Source organism: Euphorbia lathyris, chromosome 5, assembly GCF_963576675.1.
Source record: "Euphorbia lathyris chromosome 5, ddEupLath1.1, whole genome shotgun sequence".
Taxonomy (NCBI): Eukaryota; Viridiplantae; Streptophyta; class Magnoliopsida; order Malpighiales; family Euphorbiaceae; genus Euphorbia; species Euphorbia lathyris.
In genome coordinates this window covers 4,200,894-4,222,307 of record NC_088914.1, presented here as the reverse complement: position 1 = coordinate 4,222,307, position 21,414 = coordinate 4,200,894, and the positions used below count along the sequence as shown (strand labels likewise).

The window sequence follows — 21,414 nt, the reverse complement described above, 5'->3', positions numbered from 1 at the left end:
TTTTTGGTTCGGAAAATGGATGGTAACTTCCCATTCCGAGTTGTGTGGAACGATGATCCGATGGAGGCTAGTCGCTAGTTGGTTCCTGGGGAGATGCTGGCTTCGGAGGAGCAGCTGGTAACGTACCTTAAAGGTTTACCCTGCGACAAGGAGCATAAGCAGGACGTTGACCAGTTGATCGGTCATTTCTTGGCCTCTGGCTACTATATCTGGAACCGCTGGCGAATGGCGCAGATTTCAGGGTGGTCTAGCGAAGTCTTTGAAAAGTGGAAAAAGGGTTACCGATTTACTACTGGTGAGCTGGCAGAGTTGGAATCGATCACCGTGATTTTTGCGGTCGTAGGTGAGGTATCTGGGTAACTGATTGGGAGTTTTAGCATCTGATTCTTGTTGTTTGTATCCATGTTTTACCTTTGTGTTTGTTTGCTGCAGGAGCCGGGGACCCTAGAGTGAGTATGGAATTTGATCCTGATGAGTTTGGAGTTGGGATAGAGACTCCACTGGAAGCCTTCGATGGTGCGTCAGCTTCTATGGCCTCGTTTTCATCGCTTGAGGATGCAAACCAAGTCGTCCAGAGCATGGGAGGGGTCCTAGGAGCTTGTGAGGAATGAGAAGTTGCGGTTGACGTCCCGCAGGGATTACCGGTGCAAGATTTAGTGACTGGGGGTGCGGAAGGGGATGTAGATGTAATTGACGTCGAGGGAAATGATGAGACTGTTGTTCAGATGGAAACTGCCGAGATCCGAAAATGGAAAGCTGCTAAGGGGAAGATGCTGGAACGTACCGAGGAGGGGACGAGAAATGACGAAATGGTCACTGGCGAAGGGGAGGGTGAAGGTTCCAAGCGAGCCCAAACTGATTCTGGAAACGATCTGGCCACCGACGTGGTAGATATGATCGGAGACCACCCAGACATGGTGAAGAAGATGGAAGCCAGGGTGGCTAAGTTTTTGGAGTTCGTCAACCGGTTGCCAGTAGATGCTGATATGGTGATGTCCGAACTTCCCCGTGCCATGGCTCGAGTTGTGAAGATCCCCGGGGAGTCTCGTCGGATGGAGGGAGCTTCTAAGATTAATTTGGGTGTAGAGACTTTGGCTGCAATTGGCTTGGTAAGTTTTTTCGATGTTGATCCTTTGTCTAATTTGTGCGAAGTATTTTGTGTAAAACGTGTTCGTAATCGTCCTACCCGTCCATGCTACGGCAAACGCAAACAGGATTTTTGATATGTGCCTGAACGACGAACGTTCCTTTCATAAGATGGAAGCTGCTCTGCGAAATTCGGTTGGTGAATTGAAGGATACAAATGCGAAGATTATCAAAGCTAGCTAGATGCTGGAAAAAAAGGAGGCTGAAAACGTGGGTCTGCGCGACCGGCTGAAGATGTCAAGGGAAGAGCATGCAGTGCTCTAGCGGAAAGCAAACGAGGATTCAAAAGAGCTCTGAGTTCGGAGAGTTCTTCTGAGGAGTGCCGTGTTGTGGGTGCGCCGTGTTAGGGCCACCCTTCATGAGAGGAAAGAAAAATTGACAAAGGTTGTTGCTGATCGGGCAACTCTGGTGTCAGAGAATGAAGAACTTCGGAGGGAGCTCGAAGTGGCTCGTAAGGAGGCTTCCGACTTGCGAGCACTCGCGGAGAAGCGCGAGGAGAGGCTTGTGAAGATGGACCGAATGATGGTCATCACGGCTGTGCATGAGGCCGGTTATGCTGTCCCGCCAGAGGTGGTGTTCGGATAGAAAATCTACGATAAACAGGCACATGCCAAAGCTGTGGAATTCTGCGGGCGTTTTAAGAAGTAGATGGACGATCGAGGACACCGTGCCTTAATTATGTTGTTTTGTAATCATGAACGTCGTACCTTATGTATCAACTTCGTGATTTCTTGGTCACTTTCCTGCCTATATTTTCTTATTTTGCCAATGTGACTCGTTTGATGTGATTGTTAGTTTTTATTTGGAGGTGTCTTTCATGTCGTGTCGCCGTTAAACTATAAACGGTGGCTTTCTCTACTTTTGGAAGTGTGCTTTTATCCATTTGTGTCTGTGTTATTTCGTATAATGTCTCTTCAAGATGTTGTAGACTCGGCGAAGGTGCTTGAGGTTCAATGAGCTATCTCGGTGATGCCTCATCCTTATGTCTATTGTCCGCCGATGACGGACCATGCGGTCGACAGGAAAGCTCGTTATGCTTCCCTGGTGTGGTGGAATCGGGGAGTGAATTCGAGAAGCCGTAATTTTGATAGTGAAAGTTTAGCACCGTATACTGGTTCGACGACTGATTTTTGTGAGGTCGTTGTCAGCGCATTGTCTACCACTGAGAAGCAAATGTGGTCATAGGATGGGATTGGGTTTCTTAATCCGGACGAGGCCATCATACCTGTTTCGAATCCATATCCCGCTTGGATCAGGAGGCTGCTGGCGGATGAAACAAATCGAGTGATGAACCTGCCTGTAAAAGTGGAGTTCCATTGTGGGGGTTGGCATGCTTCGCCGTCCCGTCCCTATGGGCCGACATTCGTCGATCTCGAGAAACCCCGTAGTCTTGTTTTTTTGGATTTTGCTAGCTAAGGCTTCCTGGGGCCGATCCCGGCAGATCCCAGTCATCGTGTGACTCATGTGGGGAAAGCCTGTTTGTACCACCGTCAGAATGGTCATAACACCGATGAGTGCTCTAATTGGCGAACAGTCCATCAGGCTCTGATGGATGATGAGGCAATTCCAAATCCGGACTACGTCGCATTCCGTCCTGAATAGGTGTTTTTGCATTAGTAACTTCTGCTGTAATCTTACTTAGTACTGCTTTTTTCTCCTGTCGTAAGTTTAGGCAAGGCTTGTATCTTTCGTGCTTTTTGTCAATTCGTTGTTGTAACTGTGCTTTTTATGAATGTATTCGTATGGCCTATGTTTGTCTCATATTCTTCATACCGCGATCTATCGGGATGCTCGATGAACCGTGAGTGTTAAATTGACAATAATATGGGATTATTGAATTTTTACTCGGATGAGTGAAGCGAGTAGCGTGTGAGACGTCTCGTAATGTAATCGCTGATCATAACTTGGTGTTATGAATACCGCGATTTATCGAGATGCTCAATAAATCGTGTGAATATTAAATTGACAATAATATGGGATTATCGAATTTTTACTCGGATGAGTGAAGCGTGTAGCGTGTGAGACGTCTCGTAATGTAATCGCTGATCATAACTTGGTGTTATTAATACCGCGATTTATCTAGATGCTCGATGAACCATGTGAATATTAAATTGAAAATAATATGGGATTATCGAATTTTATTCGTATGAGTGAAGCGAGTAGCGTGTGAGACGGCTCGTAATGTGATCGATGACCATAACTTGGTGTTATTAATACCGCGATCTATCGAGATGCTCGATGAACCGTGAGAATATTAAATTGACAATAATATGGGATTATTGGATTTTATTCGTATGAGTGAAGCGAGTAGCATATGAGACGTCTCGCAATGTGATCGCTGACCATAACTTGGTGTTATTAATACCGCGATCTATCGAGATGCTCGATGAACCGTGAGAATATTAAATTGATAATAATATGGGATTATTGGATTTTATTCGTATGAGTAAAGCGAGTAGCGTGTGAGACGTCTCGCAATATGATCGCTGACCATAACTTGGTGTTATTAATACCGCGATCTATCGAGATGCTCGATGAACCGTGAGAATATCAATTTGACAATAATATGGGATTATTGGATTTTATTCGTATGATTGAAGCGAGTAGCGTGTGAGACGTCTCGCAATGTGATCGATGACCATAACTTGGTGTTATTAATACCGCGATCTATCGAGCTGCTCGATGAACCATGAGAATATTAAATTGACAATAATATGGGATTATTGAATTTTATTCGTATGAGTGAAGCGAGTAGCGTGTGAGACGGCTCGCAATGTGATCGCTCGCCATAACTTAGTGTTATTAATACCGTGATCTATCGAGATGCTCGATGAACCGTGAGAATATTAAATTGACAATAATATGGGATTATTGAATTTTATTCGTATGAGTAAAACAGATGGAGTGTTACAGCAGCTATTGGTAGTACTTTTGCAATGTCCGAACATTCCAGCTGTTGTCGAACAAAACACCCTCTAGTGAAATCAATTTGTAGGCCCCATTATGCAGCACTGTATGAATTTTGTAAGGTCATTCCCATGATTGGTCCAACTTTCCTTTTGCTAGTGGGGACTGAGCGGCTGCGGCGTCTCGGAGAACTAGGTCTCCAACCTGAAAATTTTGGGGGCGCATTCGGTTGTCATGGTATTGGGCCAAGTTCTGCTTGTGGGTCGTTATGTGAAGTAAAGCATTGAGACGCTCTTCCTCCAGTCGTTCTCTGGCCTCGATGAGAGCCTCATCGTTGTCTTCCCTGCCGAAATTGCTGGTTCGTGGCAATCGGAGGATTACTTCGGTTGGTGCCATGGCTTCCATTCCGTAGGTAAGGAAAAATAGGGTCTTTCCTGTGCCCGAATGCGGAGTCATGCAGTAAGACCATAACACCGAGGGGATATGATCTGGCCATGACAGTCCTTTGTCAAATAACCGGGCCTTGATTCCTCTAAAAATAGTCTGGTTGCTGACTTCGGTAAGACCGTTGCTTTGCGGGTGAGCTACGGACGTGTATCGCCCTTTAATATTCCATGCGGAGCAGAAGTCTCGGAACTGAGCACAGTCAATTGTCTCCCGTTATTGGTGATAAAAGAGTGAGGGATTCTGAATCGGTGGATTATCGCTTGTTTTAGGAAAAAAATGATATTGTCGGCAGTGATCCTGGCGATGGCTTCTGCTTCTATCCACTTGGTAAAATGATCGACAACTACCACTATGAATCGTTTTTGTGCTGGCGCTATTAGGAAAGGGCCGAGTAAGTCGATACCCCATACGGCGAAAGGCCATGGTGTGATGATGCATTTGAATGGTGCTGTTGGAGTGTGATATGTGTTTGCGTGCATCTGGTATGCTTGACAATTGCGGACTATCCAGATTGCATCGGAATCCATAGTTTGCCAGCAGAGTCCCTGAAGTCGGGCCTTCCTCACGATAGATCTAGCACCCTGATGCGAGCTGTAAACCCTTTGGTGTGTCTCTTTTAGGCAATGGTCGCCTTCTTCTTCCGATATGCACTTCAACCACGGCTGGCAGGCTGCCTTTCGATACAAAGTGCCATTGTGAATGGCATATCGCCACGATCGCCGAACAACAAGAGATTTCTGAGTCATGTCTTCCAGTAGAGCTCCATTTTCCAGATAATTGATTATATCACCCCACCATCCCTCGGTTATTACGCTGGTCGTGTCAATATGCAACGAGCAGTTCGTACCAACCGCCGGGGTGGTTGATGTTTCTATGAGGGTATTTGGGTCAGTGGATTGTTCGCCCCGCAGCGAGGGCGGTGATGCTGTCTGTTTCTTCGTTTTCTTCACGCGGGATCAGGACCAGGGCGGTCGTTACTCCCTTGTTTTTGAGATCTTGAAGCAAGGACTGGGCGAGCTCCAGGTATAGGCACATGGTGGGGTCTTTGGCTTTATAAGGGCCATTGACATGACAAATGACGAGCTTAGAGTCGGAATATATCATCAGGTGTCCAGTGAGCAATGTTTTGGCCAAACGAAGAGCCGCAATCAAGGTCTCGTATTATGCATGATTGTTCGTTGTTGGAAAATCCAGTCGCATGGCGTAGCGTAAGCGGACATCGTTTGGGCCGTGAATGGCGATGCCAACGCCTGCTCGCCTTGGGCCACATGACCCGTCCATACTCATAGTCCATTGGTCTCCTTCGCTGTCCCCACTTGGTGGTGTACTGCTGATGATTGGCCCTGTGAATTCCATGAGAAAATCCAAAAGTACTTGAGCTTTGATTGTTGTGCGGGCTTCGAAATGCACATCAAATTGGGATAGCCGGATAGACCAGTTGGTTATGCGCCTGGAGACTTCGGGTTTCTGGACTGCTTTTTTGAGAGGGTAATTTGTTTTGACGATGATGGTGTGAGCTTGGAAGTATGGCCGTAGGCGCTCGGACGCCTGTGTGATGGCGAACAGAGCCTTCTCGACTGCCGAGTACCGGATTTCTGCTCCCTTCAGCACTTTGCTTAGAAAATAGATGGGGTAAAGTTCGGTACCCTCCGTTTGGGTGAGAACCATGGCTACCGCTTCTTCGGCAACGGTGAAGTACAGATGGATATCCCTGCCCTGCTTTGGTGTCGACAATAATGGTGGAGTAGCAAGGAATGTTTTAATGGCGTCGAACGCCGCCTGACAGTCAGATGACAGGCGAAGGGATGCTTCTTTTTTATGGCCTTGTAAAAAGGGAGGCAACGTTGTGCTGAGCAAGAGATAAAACGTCTCAAAGCGATGATCCGTCCATTGAGTCTCTGCATGCCCTGGAGATTGCGGGGCGCTTTCATTGCCAGGATTGCTTCGATCTTCGCAGGGTTTGGTTCGATACCTCTTTCCGACACCACACAGCTGAGGAATTTGCCTGAGCAAATTCTGAAGAAGCACTTTTCTGGGTTAAGTTTGAGGTTGTATTTCCGAAAGATTTTGAATACCTCCGCTAGGTCACGTGGGTGATCGATTTCCTCGGCGCTGAGGATAACCATGTCGTCGATGTATACTTGTACTGTTTTGCCTATGAGGTGAGAAAACATCTTATCGATTAACCTCTGATAGGTGGCTCCTGCATTTTTTAGGCCGAATGGCATCACGTTATAGCAATACGTGCCCTCGTGCGTTATGAAAGATGTCTTTTCAGCGTCGGTGGGGTCGAGTGGGATTTGTTGAAAATCGGAGATGGCGTCGAGCTGGGATAAGATTTTTCGTCCCGCCGTTTGATCGATGAGCTGATCTATGTTAGGGAGCGGGTAGCAATCTTTAGGGCATGCTTTGTTCACATCGGTAAAGTATACACATATGCAGTACTTCTTGGTGGCTTTCTTTACAAGCACAACATTAGAAAGCCAGTCCGGGTAATGGACCTCTCGGATAAACTTTACAGCCAACAGCTTCTGGATCTCGGCCTTAACCGCCACTTGCTTGTCCCGTGCCTGCATGCGCTTCTTCTGCTTCACTAGTTCGATTGAGGGGTCAATGTTTAGCTTATGCGTCTCCTGATCGGGCGATACGCCGGTGATGTCTTCAGTGCTCCAGGCGAACACGTCTGAATGCTCAGTGAGAACGGTCTTTACTTCATCGATCAGCTCGGTTGGCATTTTGGTACCAATTTTTAGCGTTCTGCCCCCTCCTACCAGACAGTCTTCGACCGGTTCTATGGGGTGGGATTGTATCCCCTCATATCCATCAGGTCGTCTTCCAGGTACAAAGCTGCTGGCGGTTGGGTTGCTTGCCATTGTAGCTTTTTGGCCAGTAATCGGTCCCCGCGCACCGTGATCTCGTCGTTCTGATGTGGTAAGTTCAAAGAGAGTTCGAAAACATTGACCGTAGCTTTTAGAGCCGCTAGCAGGGGCATGCCGATGATTGCGTTGTATGCTAGCGGTATGTCCTGTTGGAGTTTAGTGTCCTAAAGACAATTGTTTTAGGATATTAATATTAATGAATAAATTGTTTATTTGATCATTTGTTTAATCATATATATAGCATTAAAATGTAACTATATATAAAGGCACAAATCTTTCATAAAGAAAGTAACCCTAAGTTTATTTAAGTAGTTATAAAGTGTTCATACAAGCATGAAGTGAGACTGTACTTTATAATAGACCAATAGACTTATAGTAAACCCAAGTCAAGTAATATGTTATAGGGGTTGGCATATTACTGTTGAGACTTGTATGTAACAGTGTTTTCTGTCGAGATAGAAAGTTGATCTCACAAGCTTTAGATATTCAGATATCTAGACAGTTACATGGATCCGGTGAAGGAGTTCATTAGGATTGGGACCCGACTTGAGATAACATAATGGATTGATTTATCTAATGTGTCAACTGTTCATCTCATTGGTATTAGTAGGTATAACTAATCCTCAGACTCAAACATTCGTTAATTAGTGATTCTGGATTATGGAGTCTGATACTTTGATTCTGTGCGAGCATGATCCAACAGGTGAGAGCCTGGGGTGTGTGAGAGCAGGGTTGGGTATCATACAAAGTAATTGCAGAACAGTTGATGTCAGATTGAGCATCCGTCACTCCCGATAAGTGGGAGATATATCCAAATGGCCGCTTGTGGTGAATTAACTGAAATCCTTGCAAGGCGATACAGTTAAGAGTAGAAATGAACATTTCACTTAACTTATCTTTTCAGAGTGAATTCAACCTGTACAAGTAAAATCGGACTCTTCATTATATGTAACCTTGACACGTTCCATGGTTATAAGGAATTGACCGACAGGATATAGTTGATGAAGGATCGTATTATACTGTACCTAATGCAGAAAGGTTAACGTCAGTTATCAACCTGACTTCTTAATTGCTCTGGGGGAATATCATAAGTTCTGCTAGTAACAGCTCGCGACGGTATTTCGTTATATATATGTTGGAATTAATCGTGATGAATAATTTCAAAGGATATATACGGCTAGTGGCAATAAAGAACCTAATGGGTCGCATATGGGACTTGGAATCGGAGGACGAAAATGTAATTAGTGGGACATACATGTATGGGCCGAAATTTGTATTAATTTGGGGATAAATTAATTTGATTAATAATTATAATTTGATTATGGTTATGAATTAAATTAAAGGATTATCTGATAATATTAATTAGAAGTTTTATGTGATTGAAACTCTAATTAATTATCCCTAACATTAATTAATTATTAATTTGATTAATAATAATTATCTAGATATAATTAGTTATTATTTAGATAATAGTAAAGTGTTTATTTAATTATCTAATTAGGAATCCTATTCCGAATAAGATTCCAACAATTTAATTACCTAACACAACTGGGATTAGAGTTTTGAGAAGTCTATAAATAGACTCCCTAACCCCATAATTTCGACACACATAAAAAGGAGAGAAGGAATTGTTCCGTCGTTGTCTCGGCTAATTTACTTTATTTCTTACTCCCTCTTTGATCTCGTATCGATTTCTGTTAGAGGCAATCATTGCGATTGCTATACTTTTAAGGTTGATTACTGATTAGTTTTGTTTTTCTGTGTTGAACAAAAACGTTCGTTGTTCACGGATTGATAATAAGAAGTTGTGGGCACTTCGTTTGCAACCGTAGATAGTTCTTCACCGAATGTATTATTTTCTATCCCTCTTTATATGGCATAATAATTAACAGATCTTGGAAAAAGTAAATAGATAAAATAGATAAAATTTTATTATTCCGCTACGCCTAGGCTTGTCTATTTTCCTACATGTCCACTACTACCCATTCGGCGATGCACTCCACTTCCCTACCATCTTGGTTCAGAATCGTCGGGAGAGAAATGATCCCTCTGACGGTGACCTCAATTTCGGACAGACCTACCAGAGGGAAAGTTCCTGCGCGGAGGGCAGTGTGGGTGCTCTTCACGGCACGGAGCGCCGTCTAGGTTAGCAGGTTAACCGAGCTTCCTATGTCAACTAACACGCGATGAACGTTAAAGCTGGCCATACTAATTGTGATAACGAGAGCCTCCAAGTGGCTGGTTCAGAGTGGTGGCTGTAATGTCAGAATCTGATTAGCTGCTTTCCTTTTACGGGAGGTCCCCGGAGGGCCGCAGTGCGCCGGTGCCCCCTCCCGAATGACGTGGATCTCTCCTTGAAATCGTGGTCTCTTCGGATCCTCGGTTCGGCCTGCCTCCCGCTGCTTCGGGCTTTGCTCCCTTTGCCTGAGGAGCCTTAGCGGGACCCCCTGCTCTGTGATTCGGTCGATTTCCTTCTGTAGCTGATGGTAGTTCTCCGTGGAGTGCCCGGAGGATTTTTGATATTTGCAATATTCTTTCTCGATGCGTGTCCTTCCTTTATCTGCTTGCGGGGTCTGGTGCGTGTATCTACGTGTAGGGTTCTGAGTAACGAAATGCACATCCTTGCCTCGGGATCTGTCACCTCTTCGGTCCGGATTAGTTGCTTCGGCCCATGGGGGGTAGGGAAAAGGGGCTTCCTCCTTGCGGCTCCATCCTCCATCCCGGACGTCTCCCGTTGCTTTGCACTTCTCCTCCTTTCGAGAATCTCCTCTGGCCTTATCTTTCTCTGATTCCTCGTAACCTACGGGACGGTCGCAGTCGTCGTATCGGACAAATGTTTGTGCCATGGTCATGAGTTCCTCGAAAGACCGGGGAATTTTTTGGAAACACTTCTGTTTGAGGGGCTCGTAAGAAGTGCCTTTCACGAGAGCATCGTGCGCCACTTCCAGGTTGAGGCCTTTGACCTGAGAGGCCATGTGGTGGAACCTGGAGAGGAAATTGCGCAGTGGCTCGCTTGTCCGCTGTTTGAGACCGTTGAGGTCCGAACTTATTTTTCTCACCTTAGCGGCCACGGCGAATCTGGAGAGGAAGAGGTCTTTCAGTAGATCAAAAGAGTCAATGGACTCGGGGGCTAGTCCCCGATACCACTCCTGCGCACTTGCGGAAAGGGTAGTGGGGAAAACCTTGCATATGATGTCCTCATCTTTGGAATAAAGGTTGATGGTGCTCATAAAAGAGGCTACGTGGTCGTTTGGGTCCTCAGTTCTCGAATACTGCGATAGGCGAGGAGCCTTCCAGTCGCGGGGGAACCTCGTCTCGATGATCCGTTGCACTAACGGAGTTTTGCTGGATGTGATGCTTCCCCCCCATCACTCCCCCGAGCGCGCGCTTGTCCAAGAATCGCTGAATTTTTAGTTCCAGTAGATCCTCGCCATTAGTGGCTGGTTGAGACTCGAGGTTGAAGGTTCTTCCTGCAGACGCCGTATTTAGGCTGCCCTGGGGCCCTCAGAGTCTCACTTCCGGGGAAGTGGGTCTCCGTGCCATCGCGGGCGCCGGAGGTGGCTAGGCTGCCTCTTTGAGGTATTGCTAGATTTTGGCATTCTCCTCCTGCAGATTTCTTTGTTGCTCCATGATCTTTGTCTGTGTCGCCGTGTGAACGGTCTGAGTGGTCTGGAAACCTCGTATCGCGCTGAGGAGTTGTGAGGTGTTATAAGCTTCCTCCTCTGCTGGGTCAACCTCCTCCATTAGAGGGCCCAGGTTTAGCAGGGAGACTGGGATGGCCGGCGCGGGGCGCACCTCATTTGTCATGGAGCTGGTCGTCCCAGAGTTTGCTCTTCCTGCCGGGGTAGATTCAGTTGGCGTTTGCATATTTTTGAGATCTGAAGGTCACTCGTAGTCCACGCTCACCGCACCAAATAATTAGGGAACGAACTACAGTGATCCGAGCTATCTCTGGGGGATCTTTATGGTTCCCGGGCTTCGTCTCTGTGCGGGGAACGGTCCTTACAAACACTCCGACGATCAAGACAGTTAGTTATTCGAGATGGTTTATAAAGGAAAGTAATCGGACAGCTTTGGGGGATACCCGACTAAGTGAATGAGTCCACCCTCTTTACCTTCCCATGATTGGGGTACTTATACTGAGTGACGGTGGTGACATGGACCTTTTTTAGGCCCTGCTTTTAATGGGTCTGGCTATCGGGCCTTATGTTTTATATCCCGAATCACTTAATATATATTTACAGAAACAAATCAAACGGTTTGATGTGATTATCATTTTAGTATCATTTATATTATATTATGAAATACAATTAATGTAGAGCTTAATTAATGAATTTTACATTGGTTAATTTTTAAAAAAAAATCTTCTCTCACGTAATGGTTGGACAATAAGTATGGGAATGTTAAAAAACGCATAGATCAAGACAAAAAAAATTAATGTTTGGACCAAAAAACTAAACTAAAAATTTTTGAAAAACCAAAACAACTTATATTTTAGAAAAAAAAATCACTTTCTAAAACGATTTATATAATGGGACGGAGGTTCCATAACACAATTATTACAATAAAAATCATAAAATATATATGATAGAATTTCAATTTTCGATTGATAAAGTGGAACTTATATAAAACAAAATTAGACCTAATTTGTTAAGCTTTGAAAAATATTTCTTATACGTTGAAATTTGGTAATCACAGTCAATGTTTTAAAAGCTGGATCGAAAGTCGAACCGAATTGATAACTGGATCAGAGATCAATCGGTTCAAACCGGATTAACACATTTGTTTTTTTTAATTAAAACATGAGTGAATGGCTAATTGGACCAAACCGTTCAACCAGACCAGTTCAAGCGGTTAAGTCCAGTTTGTTGAACCTAATAAAAACCAGTATCAACTGGACTGGTTCATGGTTGAACCAGCCGGTCCGATCCGGTTTTCATAACATTGATGGCAATAAACCATATTAAAAATGTGGAGCACACCAACAAAATTATTAAGAAACGTCAATATCGAATATGGGAAATCAATCTATAAAATGATCTTAGTTATTGTGTGTTCCGTGCTAAAAGTTCCACGCTAAAATACCATTTGCACGCGCTTGACAAAAAGTTGAGCACGCGTTTGGGGATACGATTATCTTTTTTATTCCATTTATATCATATATAATCATGTAAAAATATATAAAATCACATAACACGATAACCGATTTTGAAACCCGAAACTCGAAAGTGGGAAAACAAAAAAGAACAGCCATTTTATGTTTATCGATACATTTCGTTTGGTTACACCTCTAAACTGCAAACCAATTCTTAAGTCTGTTTTCTAGTTTTTACCTAATCTCAGAAGCTCTTTGCTTTCTCTATCCTATTCCCAGATTTTACTGCTCTATACCAAGGTCACCCCATTTAACATTGTATCTTGCCGCAAGATAGTGAGCTCCGACGGGGCCGCGGCTTCCGTACGGGTAGTATTCTGGTATGATCTTTTTGTCTTCAAGCTCCTTTAGAACAGGAGTGAACAGTGACCAAGCAGCCTTGAGTTCGTCACTCCGGATAAATAACCTTCTTTCACCTTCAATCGCGTCTAGCAAAAGCCTCTCGTATGCGTCTGGAATCTCCTTCGAATACCTACACAAAACAGCCACATTTTTTCAGATTGAACAAACACTACATTATTTGAGTAAAGGAAGAGATTTCATGGAAAAACATAGATATAATGATATGGAGTTTCGCCTTAAATGCTCGATTCTCGAGTAAGTAACAAAAACAACAACCGAGCCTTATTTCCAACCAGTTGGGGTTGTATATAGGGATTCTTTGTCAGAAACATCTAATGATCGAAGGTCATTTTCAATGACCTTCACTTAAGTTAATCACGGTTGTCTCCATTTCGGAGGCCGAAATGACATTTAATCCAATAACCCCACATAACATTCATCATTTATATAAACCGGCACTAACAGTTTGAGAGCAATCGGGAATTTCATGAGATTGCCAATGACGAAGCTAAAACATGCTTGTTTTTGCTTTAAATGCTCGATTCTCGAATAAGTAACAAAAACAACAACAACAAACACAACCGAGCTTTATTTCCAACCAGTTGGGGTTGGATATGGGGATTCTTTGTCGGAAACATCTAATGATCGAAGGTCATTTTCAATGACCTTCACTTAAGTTAATCACGGTTGTCTCCATTTCGGAAGCCGAATTGACATTTAATCCAATAACTCCACATAACATTCATCATTTATATAAAATGACACTGTTTCAATTTGAGAGAAATCGGGAATTTCGTGAGATTGCCAACGACGAAGCTAGAACACGCTAAAACATGCTTCTTTTCGGTTTAACATACCTTGCTGCATAGTGAAGATTTAGATGGCTACGGTCCAATCTCATTCCCAAGCCAGGGACCTTGTTATTGATCTTCAAATAAATAGCTTCGTCTGGCTGCACTCGGATAACAAGCTCATTCGTAGTTCGATCAAGATCTGTACCAAAGTTCCGGTTATACAAGTTCCCAGGGACATGCCTGAACTGTACGCGTATCTCAGCCCTGAGGAAAACAGGTGAATTACATGAGTAAACAATCTGATCCACGTCAGCAAAGTAAAACGTACGAGTAAATTCTTATGCAATACGCACCCTTTCTTATTTAACGCCTTGCCAGCTTTCATAAGGAATGGCACTCCATCCCATCTTGCATTGTCGATGAAGAGCGAAGCTGCTGCAAATGTGGGAGTTAAGCTATCTTTCGGCACAGTATTATCGTCTGTGTACGCAGGGTAAGTAACCCCTCCTTTCGTATGACTCTTGTACTGTCCAATCACCACGTCTTCAAGTCGTAAAGGCCTCATGGATCGTAAAACTTTGACCTGCAGCAGAGTAAGCAATAACATTTTATTAACAAAACCCAAAAATGAAAATCTGAGAAGATTTGAAATTGGGCAGTGAACAAACCTTTTCGTTTCTGATATCTTCTGCATCCAAACTGACCGGGGTTTCCATGGCAAAGAGCGCAAGGATTTGAAGCAGATGGTTCTGCATTATGTCTCTTATTATCCCGTAATTGTCGAAGTACCTAGATTTTAACCAATAGACACAAATTAGCCAGTATCTCAGTAAAATTCAGTTTGTGCAGAATAAATTGCATTCATATCCCCCGAACTATAGCACTACTAACATTATATGACCCTTAAACTTCATTTCTTACATAAAAATCCTTGACCTTTACGCTAATATAACAATAAAGTCCAAATCAACAAAAATCCGTTAAAAATTAATGTTATATAAAAAAAAGAGTCAATCGGATCATCGTTTTGTTAACTCTTTTTAACGGATTTTTGTTGATTTGGACTTTAATGTTATAGTAATGTAAAGGTTAAGGATTTTTATGTCAAGAAATGAAGTTTAGGAGCCATAATAGTAGATGTATTGTAACGAGTTTGTAGATGAAAAAGTTTGAGAAAGAAGAATACCCTCCGCGTCCTTCAGTCCCGAAATCTTCGGAGAATATAAACTGTACATTCCTAATATACTGTCTGGACCATAAGGGTTCGAAAATGAGATTGGAGAAACGGAGGACAGAAAGGTTTTCAACGAGCTCTTTTCCCAGATAATGATCTATCCTGAAATATGAACAGACAATCAGATGTTCTTGTTGAATCTCGAACGATAACAGCCAGTTGAAGTTTAAAGAACTTTTACCTGAATATTTGGTCTTCTTCAAGGTACTGCTTGAGCGCACTTGTTAAAGCTGCGGAGGATTCAGAATCTCTGCCGAAGGGTTTCTCAACAATGACCCTTGTCCAGCCGATACCAGATGAAGCTGATGAGCTTGCACATTTTACTGCATCAATGAAAATGTTTGGAGGAATCGACAGATAAAATAAGCGATTGGAAACTCTCCCAGCCTGCATATATGAAAATTTCACTATTATTATAACGTAATAAAACACTTGCTATTGAAACAATAAAAATAAAAATAGAAGTCTTGTCTTGATATACAACAAACCATCAAAGAGTGAATTTCAGTGACAGTCACCGAAGTTCGGGGTATGTTTTACAAAGGTCACTGGACTTCATTTTCTTTCAATAAAATGATTGAACTTCATATTTCATTTCAATAAAGTCATTGCGGTCAAGCTGTGTATGCAAAAACTCATCGGAATGTTGATGTTGCATAAAGGACAGTTGACTATATGCCAACGAAGTGTCATATCGGACAAGAATGTGATTTTGTGGCTTAGGATGTGCATGCGGCTGCACCGTAAAATTCAGACATGTTCTGCATGGCGCTTATTTGACATATGGTCAACTGTCTCCAGATTAGGTTTTTTATACAATTTGACCAAAATGACTTTATTGCAATCAAATGTAAAATTCAAGTTCAATAATCGTTGTGAAACGGGCTCCAAACTCCAAGTACTCTAATAATAGATTAAGTTGTCAATTTCTGACACAATAACACAATTTACAGTGAAAACCCACTTGACACGATTATCTTTTTTGTTTCATATATAATCATGTAGAATATATAGATAGATCACATAACACGATTATGACACAATAACCGATTTTAACAACCCTAACTATTATCCAACGAAAACATGTTATGCTTAAAAAAAAGGATAAAGATAAAAGTCTGGCCAATTACCTCATGTTCTTTCAGTTTCTTGTCTAATTCTGCGAAATCTTTCTCAGAATCGTACTGACCGGAGTGGTAGAAACATCTCTCAAGAAACTGTTCCATCTTTTCACCACAATTCTCCCTGCAAATCAATAATAGATGTCATGCTTCAATTTATAACATATGAACAAACACAATACAACCTATGTTACATGGAAAAGGGAACTGAAACGGACACCAAAAAACGAAATTTGTACAAAATATAGGAAACAAAACGTGGAAAACGTGTAAATGATAAAGAAACGTCTAATTTTATATATATATACACATTAAAACAAATTATATACGATTCACATAATAGAGAAAAAAAAAAGATATTTTTCATTTTGAAAGCTTGTAGAAGATGTGGTTAGCATTGATCATTTCTGAAAACACATTACATCCTAGGAAACGAGTTTCCAATTTTCTTAGATTACGGAAAATTGGGCCCAAATATTTAGTACTATGAGCCTAAAGAAATAGAAAGAGAATCACCTCTTATCAATTCTGCAAGTCAGAGTTTTGCTAACCATGTTTCTAAGTTCAGCATCACTCATCTTACTCCGAGCATAACCAAACACAGTGAAGTGCTACAATCAAAAGCAATGATTCCACAATTCAGCTTGAAACAACAAGATCATTGAAATCAAAATCAAAACTCAAACAGCAGAATTCCAATCAAACCTTGGGAAGACAATCCTCATAATAAAGCGCAAAAAGTGCAGGGAATATCTTTTTCTTGGCAAGGTCCCCTGAGGCTCCAACAACAGTGATGCTGACAGTTGATTCATCTTTGTTAATGTCAAAATTAGCTACATCTTTCAATTCCTCAGTCGAATTTATCGAAGACAATAACCCCTCTTTCATTTTATCCAAAGAAGTATCATTGTTTACTGGATTTACAGGGGTAGCTACTGCACCTACATTCAAATTGTCATTCAAATAAAGCCAATCAGATTAAATCCCCACTTGGTTATGAATGTTTGGAGTAAAACATTGTTTACTGGATTTACAAGACATATATTCAAATTGCATTCAAATAAGCCAATCAGATAAAATCCCCATTTGATTATGAATGTTTTACTCCAAACAGTATACATAAGAAGTGTTCAAATATGTTTGATTAGGATTGAGAACATGCCCTAAAGCTGAAAAAACTGAGTTTCAGTGTCTATAAAAGGGATAAAAGTACCAAATCGCAACCACAACATTACAATTCAACCGATTCATGACATAATCAATTCCAATTTGACAATCAATCAAAACTACAAAAAATAACCGAAACAAAATTCATAAAACCCCAATCAAAATGAATGAAAAAGGGAAGAATCCCAACTAACCATCCTGCATAAGAATCACATCTGAGTAGGAATTATTTTGAGAAGCTTGTAAGGAGAGTTTAGCTGGTAAAATCCTCTTGAGAATCGGATTCGATAAATTAAGACGTTGAAATTGTTGTCCATTAATTGACGAAGAAGATGAAGGAATTAATGAATGTGAATTTGAAGAATAACGACAATGTATTGAAGAAAGAGTCGCCATGTCTGACCCTTTTTCTTCTCTTCTCTTCTCAACCTCCTTTTTTCCTGCGTATATGAAGGAATTTGATGAAGATGGAGGAGAAGAGCTTCGGATGTATCGAGAGGCAATACGGACCCTTGAGATCTCCGAAAGGCTGCTTTTGTCGTTGGCTGCGGCTCTAGTTGCCTGTGTTGTTCCACGAGGGAGAAGAGAGATGGAGAAAAATTAAATAACAGAGAAGCCAAATGGAGCTTGGACTTTGATTCTTTTTTAAATTAGGGTAAATTACACTCATAGTCATTCAAATTTATAATTTTTAATATTATAGCCACAAAACTACGAACAATGTCTCGAAATGACCGTTGCAACCCTCAAAATAAATTAAAAAATCAAAAATTTCTAAGCGATTTTAGTTCTTCAAAAATTTAATTACAAGGTCATTTAAGTGTTATTTTGTAAGGAGTGAGAAAGTGAATTTTTAAAGAGAACACTAAAGAAATTGTGATTTTGGAAAATAAAATTACTTTGAATGTCAGACTGTTCATGGGACAGGTCCGGTGGACTTTTATCTAAAAATGTTCATCATAGGCCCAGCCCAGTCCGCAGTAAATTTAGACATGCTCAGACCAAGCTGGACTCACGCTCAAAAATAAAAATATCAAGCTCAGTCCATATAAACTCACCTAAATATATATGTATATACTAATAAAAATAGACTTTGTACTTAAAAATAAATATTAATATATAAATATATAAATTTATTATTAATAGGCGGACCAGACTGGGCAGGCCCGAGCTATTTTTTTATAAATCACAAGCCCGCTCAAAATATAGACGTGCTTTAGCGGGTATGGACCTAAGAACAATTTTTCTTATCCAAACCCGGCTCAAAGGACACGGGTCTGAACGGGTAGGGTGGATACTTGAACCCGTGAACAGATCTAGTGTCATGTCAGGGCCACGTTTTCCCCACATCAGCGGTTATGGATTCCAAATTGAGAAAAAAAAGGGTACTGTTTCTTAATGAAAGAAATTAATATACGTGTCAATAACGTATTATTGAGACACATAAGTAGATGTCATGTCAATATCGCCGGTAAGAGAGTGATCAAAAAACATACAATATGCCTTTATTAAGACAAAATGAACATTTATAATGTTATCAGAATATTGTACATTGCTGAAACATATATGACAAGTGGTACTAATTTTCCAAAAATATTTTTTTTAATGGAAGGCGTTATACCTATTTTATTAGTTTATAACACATGTCAAAATATATATGAAACCCTGTTTGATGTGAATTAGTCAAAATTTTGACGCTTAATACATATTTAGCCATCTGTACTTGTTTCCTACAATTTGAAAATATATTATTTACCTCTCCTGAATTTGTTTAAATTAACTTATTAAATTTTTTAATTTTTTTAAATAGATTATTTACCCCTTTAAACTTGCTTAGAGTAATTTATTGATACCATAAATTTATTTATTTTTTTTTAAAGTTGTGCGCAATGCACTTACATTAAATAAAGGAAAATTACATTAAGAAGAAAGAAAAACCCTTAACCCACCCCACCCGGATGTGATTCGAACCCATGACCTCTATGATCATAGGTAAGCTCCCAACCAACAGACTAAGAGCTTCACCACCATAAACTTATTTAAAGTATACGATAAATCTTGCTATGTCATATGGATTTTAGAAAGTCCATATATCATAAAAAAAAAAAAAAAAAAGCATTTTATCCTATTATTAAATCATAAAAAAATTAAAACCTTTATATTTTTTAATTAAGTTATAACAATTACTACAAAATAACCCGGTTGGTATATCTCTGAGAGGTAAAAAATTGTAAGTTGAAAACCATTCTTTTAAAAAAACAATAAAAAAAATACATTAAGAAAAAATATTTAGAGTTCCTAACGATGTCTCAAATTAGCATATTTATTAACATCGAATCTCAATTATATCATTTGTGACGGGTAACATAAAATTATTTTTAATTAAATAGATAAAGTAACATTTACACCTATAAGCAATTTTGTCTCTAATATCTAAAATGGTGCACGTTGGCAGCTAAGAACAATTTTATTCCTAACGTTGACAAGTTGGGTCAATTGGAGAAATTATTCATTAAATTGTCTTCTCGGTCATAAATCTTGTCATCTACATTTCACATGTACGTCATTTTATCACTCGTTAATAATAGATCACAAAGATATGGTTAAACATGAAGAAAATAAAAAATATATATTGTATTTTCTACTAATTGGATAAAAAAATTCGAATATTTCACCAAATTTAAAAATATTAGTCTTCAACTCTATTATTAAATTATAAAAAATATGAAATCTTTTTTTAGAATCAACTTATGTGCAATTGGTACAGAATAAGAAACAAAATATCTGTGTTTTATAATAATGTTTAAAATTGGCACAACTTGCCAACGTTATGGATAAAATTATTCTTAACTGCCAACTTTAGGAGTAAAATTGTATTTTAAGGGTAAAATTCCTCATGTTTATAAACCTTAGAGTATTTTTACATGTGAAGCAATATTGTAATTAATAACAAGCAATATTTTTATCAAAAAAAAAAATAAATAACAAGCAATATTATTTACCCAATATTATTTTGTTACAGTAAAATATATTCTTATTTTCAAATGGTTACAACTTGCAAATATTTTAGTAATTATAGAGAAAATGGAATATTCCAAAATCCAGTAATAGTTTAATTAATTAAAAATCATTTGACAGTCAAACTTAGGCACCTGACAGAGTTGTGAAGTAACATAAAATATTCATATTGTTTTTGTTTTTATTATTATCATATGAAGTCATGGTGTGCAAAATGGACCATCAAATATTCATATTGCTCCTGTATTTTATTTTGATCCAAATTGTCATTTGCCTCTTGAACTTTTAAATTTTCATTTGCCTCTTGAAAGCTTTTAGAGAGAGAGAAATAAAAGATAGAGAGATGAGTTATAGAAAATGAACAAGAGAGAGAGGATGGGTTCTACAATTTTTCAATTTGAAAGGAATAAGGGCATTTTAGTAATTTCATAATAAGTGTATAATATGGTAGTGGTGAGGGGTAGGGGAAGACCTAAGCAAACTTGGAGGAGGGTGATCGAGAATGATATGAGTTTATTGGGAATTGAGGAAAATATGGTAGTGGATAGGACGGAGTGGAGGGAGCGGATTTGTGTCGCCAACATGACTTGATTTCACGGTTTTATATGATGGTTCATGTTAGCCGACCCCGAATCATTTCGGGACTAAGGCTTTGTTGTTGTTATATAATAAGTGTATAAATTTTTTATTTTTTAAAGTGGTCAAAATGCTGACATAGCAATATTGATTTGCGTTGATCAGTCACAAATACAGGTTGTATACTTTAGTGAGAGTTCACCAGAATGTTGTACACTTTAGTATGCAAAATTGAAAGTTATACACCAAAATGTGAAAATGGATAAAAGTTATACACCGCGTATGTAATTTACCCTAAGTTAATTCATATACCTCAATTACTTCACCTTACATTACATTACTTTAATTACACTTCATCCAAATAAGCATCTAAAAGCAGGGGCGGAGCCAGCCCAGGGCTCGGGGGGCTCCCACGGCCACCGGCTCCGCCCTTGAATATTGGTAGAGCAATTTTTTTATTTATTTTGACTTTATTTTTCAATAATTATAAAAACATGTTACCATTATTAATTAATTTAAATGGACTCTTTATTTTGATAACACTTTTGAATTCATTTTTATTATGTTTTTACCATTAAAAAAAAGTAAACATATTTAATTTTCTATCAGTTGAATGCTAGTTTCTAAA

General features: G+C 40.1%; 1 protein-coding gene across 1 annotated transcript; it reads right to left on the bottom strand.

Moving 5' to 3' along the window:
* Positions 1-12,512: 12,512 nt before the first annotated feature.
* On the bottom strand, positions 12,513-17,789 carry LOC136229575 (glucose-6-phosphate 1-dehydrogenase, chloroplastic-like). The gene is made up of 10 exons (XM_066018456.1): positions 17,387-17,789; positions 16,731-16,966; positions 16,542-16,636; positions 16,035-16,149; positions 15,086-15,291; positions 14,857-15,006; positions 14,339-14,459; positions 14,024-14,253; positions 13,734-13,934; positions 12,513-13,006 (listed from the first exon to the last, which is right to left on the bottom strand). The coding sequence occupies exons 1-10, from the start codon at positions 17,586-17,588 to the stop codon at positions 12,757-12,759; spliced, it is 1,806 nt and encodes a 601-aa protein (XP_065874528.1). The 5' UTR covers positions 17,589-17,789; the 3' UTR covers positions 12,513-12,756.
* Between the last annotated feature and the right edge of the window lie 3,625 nt (positions 17,790-21,414).